Source organism: Varanus komodoensis, unplaced genomic scaffold, assembly GCF_004798865.1.
Source record: "Varanus komodoensis strain SLA01 unplaced genomic scaffold, ASM479886v1 scaffold27, whole genome shotgun sequence".
NCBI classification, from domain to species: domain Eukaryota; kingdom Metazoa; phylum Chordata; class Lepidosauria; order Squamata; family Varanidae; genus Varanus; species Varanus komodoensis.
This window is the reverse complement of record NW_025335701.1, coordinates 11,263,431-11,272,281: the sequence shown is the minus strand read 5'-3', so window position 1 is coordinate 11,272,281 and position 8,851 is coordinate 11,263,431. Positions and strand designations below refer to the sequence as shown.

Genomic DNA, 8,851 nt, shown 5'->3' with positions numbered 1-8,851 from the left:
AAAGTTGGCCATACCCCTGTGCCTGGCGAACCACCAAGGACCAGCTATCTCCTTGGTGTGGGGGAAGTTGTGCTGATGTGAAAGGGATCCGTGGAAGAGGGCCACGGAACGCTGCCTATGCCAGGGGACTCTGGGAAATTCCCTGAATTGTACCCCTTGGCTTCACCCATGCAAGACTCCGCACTCCTGCCTCCTCACTGGCTGCCAACATTTGGTGGCACTGTGGTGGTGAAAAGGTGCTCTCTCTTGAAAACGTGCCCCAAGAATTGTTGGGCTTCTGTCAGCATCAGATTCAGCAGTGGGAACAGAAGGGAGAAACACCCCCCAAAAGGCTTTTAGGTCACCCAGCTCTATTCTAGGCTCATAGTGGAACTTCATGGTCAGTGGGTCAGCTCCCTACAGGCCCAATCCAGTCTGATGCTTGTCCCTCCACACAGAACATCTTGTGTGCACCCAGGAGGGGAGATGACATGGATCTCAAGCACTCTCAGCACTGTCCCCAAACTACAGTTCCCAGGATGCTTTGGGCCAGAACACTTAACCTGGTACAAAACCAGTCCAGGTCTGTAAGTTCACCATACCTATCAGAACACCTTTTGGAGAGAAACACCTGGTGCTCAAACTAGGGTTCTTTAAAGGGCGTGTGCATGGCAGCCAGCAATGGGAGGAAATGCCAATCTTTGCTGGATCCAGACGCAGGAACCAAGAATTTCGGCAGATCCATTTCAGCGATCCGCCTCCGTCAAGGTTGCACGGATGAGGAGTGGTCCAGGCAGTTTCCATAGGTAGCTGCCAGGCGGGTCCAGGGGGCCGCAGCCCTGAACACTTTTCCTGCGGCTCTGGACCTTAAATTCCAGGCAGGAGACAATTTTTAAGGTGGGGAGGAACTGGGGACGGAAAAGTTAACTCTCTCTCGCTTCTGGCATCCCTGTCCTAGAATCTTTACCTCCATGGCAAATAAGGGTAAGAAGACAACAAAAACCATGGGTTTGGGAAGATCTAGGTCGGTACAAATTCATTGAGGAATTTATTTTGAGATGGGGTGGATGAAATGTTAGTTACCTGCCTCCTGGCAATTTTTTTTAAAAAAGGTTGTAATTATTTATCGATTGGCCCCCAAAGGCATACATTTGCGCATGCATCTGCATGTCCTTTGGGCCTGGAACCTTGTACATCAGCTCTGCTCTTATCTTCCAGTCATCTACATTTATTGCAGAAACTTTATCCTAACTTGGTTTGCCTAGTGCAAATTTGTGGGGCACCGCTGAATTGGGGCCACCATGAATGGAAATGGGGGGAACATTAAACATCCCCACCCATTAAAACACTCCACGGTGTGGAAGCTAAAGAAAGAAAGGAAACCTTCACTGGCCTTAACAGAGCTTGCTCGCTCTTTCATCCTCGTTTTGGTGGAGCAAATTTGGGTGGGAAGGTTTGACCCCACAGCCCAGATCTGCCCAAGGCCTTTGCAAGCTTGCACAAAAGTTAAGGAAAAGCTACTCATTTAGCACTGTGGGCAGCCTAATGCCGAGCTCTGCTTCTCTCCTGCAGCCCCTGCGTGCACCCTCCCTCGCCGAAAGTCCCGTGCACCTGCCATCGCGTCTGCAATCCGGAAGAGTATTTCTGCTGAGGGATGAGAGAGAAACGAAGGCCTGCTAAGCCCCAAACCCAGGACTGCTTCATACCATTTGCTTTCAAATGCTTTGCAACGAGAGAGAACCTGACCCGGCCCCCGGAGGTGTCATGTTTGTGCGTCGTTCTTCCAGAGCAGAGGCAGCGGCTTCAAAACCACGTGGGGAGGAGGCAGAAGCTGCAGTGCCAATCTCTCTTTTTTCAAGAACCCCAAAACCTAAAATCTAAGAAGAGTGAAAGAAGACCACAATCTTAACTTGGGCTCCGCAGGAGGGACTGTTTAATGCGACGCACTCTTACTTTAGCACTCTGTGGCTCCCTGTCTGGAGACCTGCACGTGTTCCGCTACTGCTGAAATTCTTGCCCGTAGCGGAGAGCCCAACGTTGCCACTGCACCATCCCCATTTCTTGCCAAGGTGGACTGGTTGTGCGACCGAGAAAACCTTGAGACGAGTTCAGCACCAGAGACTCTCAACTGGTCCCCGTTTAAGTTTGCTTCCGACCATGGACCACTGAGCATTGTAGAAAAATAAGCCATTTGAGACAATGAGCAAAGGAAATTATGGAGGGAAGATGGGCGACAAACGGGGATGGAAACACATGTCTGAGGGGCTTGGTGGGCCAGCGGGGGCGTTCAGCTGCGGGGAAGACACTCGGCGTGACGCAGAGCCATTCCGGCATTCCCCACGTCTCACGCCCCCCCCCACGAGTGGAGGGCAGCCAGTCCCCCCAACGCGCTGGCCAAGGCATTCCTTCGGCAGACATGCTCAAAAGACACGGAAGGCAGGTCTGTTCAGTGGACTTTCTGCACAAGTCCAGCCCCAGGCAAGTCCTTCACTGACGCCTTGCCTCTGGCCACGCCCCAGGTTGCTCCGGCAAGCAGGTCATCCCGCAAAACTTCAGGAGTGTCGGAGAAGACGCATGGAATTGCCTGCCGGTGCCTGCCTTGCAATGCAGTTCACGGCCGGCAGGGCGGCAGGCGGGTTCAGAGGTGGGAGGCGACCCCCGGTCACCTGCGTAATACTGCTTTCCAAATCCTCCGCGGGCTATGAAACAAGGGCCTATCGAACACGGCTGCGTTCACAAAGAGGTCCCGGGGTGCCCTTAGTCCAGCGGCTCCTGCTTTATTCTGATGGTGGTGTTGGGTTGCGCCCTTCTCTCCTCCCGGCAGAGGACATATTCGCTGAACTGCGAGGAATCCACGCCCCCGCCGCAGGAGGCGGCCACGCTGAACCCCTTCTGGAACAACCGCTCGAGCACCTGCGTGGGTTTTGTTTGGAAAAAGCCAGAGTTAGTGGGGAGGATGATGCGTATCAAATGTGCCTGTAACAGAGGAGATGAACCTCAGGCCCAGAGCTGAGTCCGGCACTCCAGGATTGCCCTGGTGGCCGTGCTCCCTTCCCCCTAACCAGCAACCATCGGGTGGCTTGCTGGCGTAAGCCGCCCTTAGGGCTTAATTCTTTGAATGGCAAGTCACTGCCAGTTCTGGCAGTGCCCCTTTGCTTTGGCCCTCTGTGCCCCATAATTGGAATGTGATCCTTCCCCAGAATTCTGCACTTGGGTTGAAAAGAGTTCGATGCACACGGGGCAAGTAACTGGCACGAACCCCCGAATGCTCCCAGGTATTCGCACTGGGACAGAGGATTGTCCTCGCTCTTAAACTACTGTACTGAAAAGGTCCTGCAGAACAGAAGAGGGAAACGAACAAGGGAAGAACCCAGCCAAACTGGAACAAAGGCATCAGCTGCCTTCCTCTGGGAGAGCAGCTTGCGTGTGCACTGAGGGGGCAGGAAGCTGCCGCTAGCGGGGAAGGCTGTTCCCACCAGCCCTCCCTCCCTGAAGACTCCCTGAAGGTTCTGAAGACTGCACCTGCGGGGCAAATATGGCAGGGTGGCCTTCCCGAGAAAGTCAGTGCAGGGCACGAAAAGTGCCCCCCCCCGTCCCACTGCTTCTGGAGAGCCTTTGGTGGCATCCAGTCCGACCGTCAGGAAGGCTTCATATGCCACCACCGCAGTCACCGTCCTCGTGCAGCGCCCCCTCCCTGCCATGCGGGGTGCCTGCAGCCACAGGCTGGCTTCCCCGCGAGCCTGCCAGCACCTCCAGCCGCACGGCCAGTGGCTAGAAGCCCTGCGAGCTGTGCCCAGAGCATTTGGAGGGCACCCAGTCTGGGGAAGGCTGATCCGGACACCGGCCCCCGACTGGCGAACCGAGGCAGAGAGCCCATAGCTCATTCAGCACTGCCCCTTGCCCAGAGCCCAACGGGGGTCCGAAGCCATGCCTTCGTGGGCTTTCACGTGGCTTCCCACTATCAGGGCCACGCCTGGCTCTCCTGGGCCGCAGAAGCATGAAGGCAGCAAGCAGGTCCCCAAACGCTGGCTTTCAGGAACTCCGAGTATATTATGCAGCGATAATTCTGTAACTTATTCCTAAATGACTACAGTGTGATTAAAGTCTTGCTTACAGCAAACCTCTGCAGAAAAACCAAATATTAATCAAACAAACAAGCACTCTGCAGGGCAGTTCAGTACATTATGGAGTAAAATACTGGCTGGTAGTGATATTGATGCTTCCCTCTTAAGGAAGAGCAATGCTGGGGCTTCAGTCATAGGAAAATGAGGCCATCGCTCATCATTAATATGCAAGTTCAGGAGGAGGCAGCGGCAGCAGCAAGCGAACACCGGTATCTCCTTGCTTCTGCTGCCTGGGCACAACTGACGCATGTGTGTTTGCACCCGCACCGCCCTCTTCGTTCCGCCATCCCACCACCGCCGCAGGACCATAGAGGAGCTTCGAAAGGGGCAAGAGCACTCCAAAGCTTGGCCCAAACTCTGGAGCTTCAAGCTAGCCCTACGTGCTTGTGGGAAGCTGCGGGAGAGAGAAGGGAAGCGGCTTCGGGGGGGGGGGGTTGCTGAGGGCATTCATCACCCTCCCTCTTGGAAGACCCAGACCCTTCTGCTCTGAGTCCACTCTGCCTGCTCCTTCTGGCTTTTCTCTGCGCCTCGTCTGGCCAGGTACAAACCGCCCAGAAGTGGACACTGATTTGCAAGGCATCAATGCATGCAAATCCCTGTGTGGAGGCAGCTTTCGGAGCCACGGCTGGGAATGAGGCAGACACGGAGTTTGCTGCATCACCATGCGGGAGCCTGCGACCCGGGACCACGCTGTGCCCATCCGGAGCCGCCGCTGGCAACTTCATTATCTCTAAGCCGAAATCAACGAGGACGGCTTTTCCGACAAAGGGTGCCTCCAAAGAGGGGGCTGGAAAAGAGGCCTGTGCCGGCCGGGTGCAGGCATGCTCCCTGCAGGAGCGAGGAAGCTGGCACCGGCACGCCACCCGGCGTGTCCTTGCCGCCGACCTCCATCCGCAGCGGGGGGACGAGGGTGGCGGGGCGCACGCAGGAGAACAAAATGCCAGCAGAGCTTTGCTCGGAGCGCTTCCTGCCAGCGCGGTGGAGCCTCAGCAGAGGCATTTCGACCTTCCAGAGGCGGGTGGTGGTGGGGAAACAGCACCAAACACCCTGCAGGGAAGCCGCCACACGCCCCCCAGCTGGGGGAAAGGCTCCAGGCTCTGGAGGGGGTGTGGCTCCCTGGGGACCCCCCTGCAGGGATGGGTGCCCGCCGGGACTCGGGCCCGTGCAAGCGCTGCAGTGGCGGCACCCTTTTTCTGCGCACGCGACTCGCGGGCTTTGTTCACCCCGCGAAGGAGCAGCAGAAGAGCCGGATCTCGAGCGGAGCATCGCAATTCCACCCCGCAGATCAGGTGGGGCCCTGGTAGGCCAGATGTGGCTGATGGGCTTGAGGCACACCAGCATCCCTGAGGGGGAGGGTGGGCCCGGGGCCTGACAGAAGCAGGGGGCCACAGCCTCACGAGGCGGAGCGCCTGGGTGGGGCTCCTCCTGCTGCTTCTGCTTCTCTTTATTCCAGGGGTAGTTGGGTTCAAAGCCAGCAAGAACGGAAGAGAAGAGCCCTCTCTACTGGCCCAGACGTCCCGTGGGCTCCCACGTGAAAAAGGCATTGGGAGGCTGAACCTGCATGCTGCTTTCTTTCCAGTGAGGGCACCATGAAGTCTCCCTCCCTCCCATCCATCCAATTTATTCCCCCTTCCTCCCATGGTGGAACTCAACCTGGCTGTACATGATTCCCAGGGGGTCTCCTCTCCAAGCTCAGGCCAGTCCCAGGCCTGCTTAGCTTTGACACGGTGTGTGCATGATGTGCCTTCAGGCCATGCTCCGGACCACAGTCTCCATCATGTGACGCCTCTGGCTACCCGCAGGACAGTGCTCCGACAGCCTTGACAAAGCCTTCTTTGAGTAACTAGCTGCACATTGGTACTCATCTAAAAAACCCCCTTTTGGTATGGCATTGTAGCCTTCGTAAGCTTAAGTTTGTTGCTTTAGTCTTTTTATCTTTTCTTGTCCATGCCAAAATCACTTTAGCTGTGTGGCAGTGGATCGGGGTTGCAAAACAGTAAACATGAACTTCTGCTCTGCTCTCTCCTCCTGGAGGAAGCCCAAAGTAACCAAGTATCATACAAGGACAAACTGATGTCAACAGACAACCAAGCAACACAACAATAAACCGGTCTGACAATCAAGTGTGAACCATAACAAACTTTCAGTTCAATGCCTACAACTGCAAAAGCAAAAATTCAATTGAAGAATCAAAGAAGATTGACTCTTTAAAAAGCACGTCTTCCCAATTCCAACGCAATCTGAATCTTTCCAAGCTTCCGAGGAGCATCATGAAAGAAGAAACACATTCAAACCATGTGTGCGTGGACAGACCGTCCCCTAATATGCAAATATGCACATGATGAAAATGCACGCTGATTTCTGCAGTTTTCTAAAGAAATAAAATCACATGGGCTTGTGCAGAAATCGGATGGAATAAGCTGGGCCTAAAAAGTCCATCAGACTTGGCAAGAGCAGGAATGCAAGATTTGCTCACCCATCTGCCTGCGACTGGCCCTTCATGGCCGGGGTGGAGAATGTAAGGGCATTTTCTGAGCATGCAAACCAGGTGTGTTTGTGTGCCTGGCCACATCCGAAACAGAATGCTGGGCTGGATGGCCTGTCTGATTCAGCGTGGCACTTCTTAGAGTCTTTTGCATGGCTTAAATGTGGAAAGCTGGCTACTTGGTCAGTTTGCAGCCTGTGCCCTCAGTTCTGTGTGTTTTCATGTATTTCTGAAAAGCATTTTAGTTCTCATTCGAGGCTCCGGCCTTTGGAGGGAGGCATGCAGAGTCCATGCTTGCAGTGAGCGTGGCAGCCCATGGAAGAGGCTCGCGGGCCGTTCCCACTCGTGCGCACTGTGCCCACCGTGTGGCCTTGCTCACAGGTCTGCTCTCCCATACAGCAGAACAACCGTCGCTGAGGAGTGAGACGTGAGCCCTGGAGAAGAATGGCAGAAGCAGGTGAAAACTGGACAGGCTTCCAGCTGGTTTGCAATCCCACAACTCTGGAGATTTGACAAGGAGAGCAAATCTTATTTCATGCAGCAGCATTCACGAATACAGTCCTGATGCGGGATAGGAGTGAAAGGCATTCAGAACAAGTAAACGGAGAGCCAGTGAACTCCTGCAACTTGCATTCTTCCAGATTTGTAACAGTATTCTTTAGTTTTATGCAAATACATAAAACTAAATGTGTGTCCTTGGTCAAAATGTATTAGTAAAACTGCGTGAAAAGGTCACATCTCAGGAAAAATTAAACACAAAAATGCATGCGCTCAGAGAAACGCGGACAAAATGCCTACGAATGCTTAAGCAATGTAAGAAAAAGGTTCTGATGCTTCAGGATAAACTGAACTCAAGATCTGAAACCGAGGAAGCAAAATCGTTCAGTTGGTTCACCTCCATCCGGCTTGCGAGAACATTTTGAACTGGACAAATCTTTATCAGGAGCCAGATTCAATTTCCGGGAAGATCCCGGGGGCCGGTCCCCACTGGGGGGAAGGAAAGAAGGTGAAGTGTGTGGGAGAAAAAGCGCAGGATCGAAAGACTGTCTCCTAACGCTCTTCCTGGCAGTAACCCTTTGGAATGGGGAAAAAGACCAGCTGAGGAACTGGGAGGCTGCGAAATGGCCAGTGGCTGGGTAACAGGCACGGGGCCAAGGGGCATGGTTGCGATGGTCTGGGTCTGGGATCCAGTGTGGCACAGTGGCTGGAGCGCTGGACTGGGACCTGGACCACCACTGCTGCTCCTGAGTCGCTTGTTCTACTGGCTTGATGCTCACTTGGTCTTCCACATGTCCTTTCTTTAGTTTGGAGACATGCGACCGGTTAGATCCATTCCCACTTTCCGACTGCATCCGGCTGGCATGGAGACACCTTCAGAATCCATGGGAATTGCCTCCAAGTTCACTGAGTTCCACATTTGGATACAGCTCTTCTTTTCTCCGAGACCAAGTGCATGCAATTCCAGTGGCCTTAATTCACAGGATCTGCCTTCCAGATAAATCGATTAACATCCTTTTCATCACTCTCCTTTGAACCCTTTCTAATTTGTTCAAAGCGGCTCAGACCACGGCCCCCACGAGGAATGCTCCAAATGAGGTCGCCCCGTGCCACACCGAGACGGCTTTCCGTGTCTCGGAAACGGAGCACGGATTGCCAGAACAGGAGGAAGCTCCGGCCCGTTCAGCCACAGCACTAGACTGCTCCATTTGCCATCCATTAGGACTACGCTGAAGGCCAGTATTTTTTTGCAAGCAAAAATCCGTTCTTGCATTTCTTGCATCTGTAATTTACATATGAAGCCTACATTGGCTGAGAGGGACAGTGGCAATTTAAAAGCCTCCCTTCTCCAGTCTGCATATTAAGTAAGAGCAAGACAGAGAGGCACATAATTCTACAGACAATGAGCTACACCTGCTGTGCTTCTGCTACCCATCAGTCTGACCAAGCACCCAGAGCCGGGTCTGCCCCCACCCCTGGGGGGCGGGCGGCTGGGCAGGCAACCTCTTCTGACAATCAAACTCGCTTTTGAAATTTGGCTTATGAAAGAATACCGCACACCAGTCTTTCCCAGCCTGGTGCCCTCCATGCAGGTTGGGGGTGATGGGAGCTGTAATCCGGCTGGAGCCGAGGGTCAGACTAGATGGCCTGGGAGGCCCCTTCTGACTCGCTCTGTTTCTATGTTTCTGTCTAGGGGCGTCAGGTTGGAAAAGGTTGCAATGTGTCATGGTATTATTAACGTAATCTGGATCAACAGGCACCAAAG

The 8,851-nt window shown here is 54.0% G+C and overlaps 1 protein-coding gene across 1 annotated transcript in view; it reads right to left on the bottom strand.

Moving 5' to 3' along the window:
- Positions 1-2,736: 2,736 nt before the first annotated feature.
- KCTD15 (potassium channel tetramerization domain containing 15) overlaps positions 2,737-8,851 on the bottom strand; it is a 46,364-nt gene continuing 40,249 nt past the window's right edge. The window contains exon 4 of the mRNA XM_044434125.1: positions 2,737-2,892. Coding sequence (XP_044290060.1) covers positions 2,737-2,892 — 156 coding nt within the window. The remainder of the gene's footprint in view (positions 2,893-8,851) is intronic.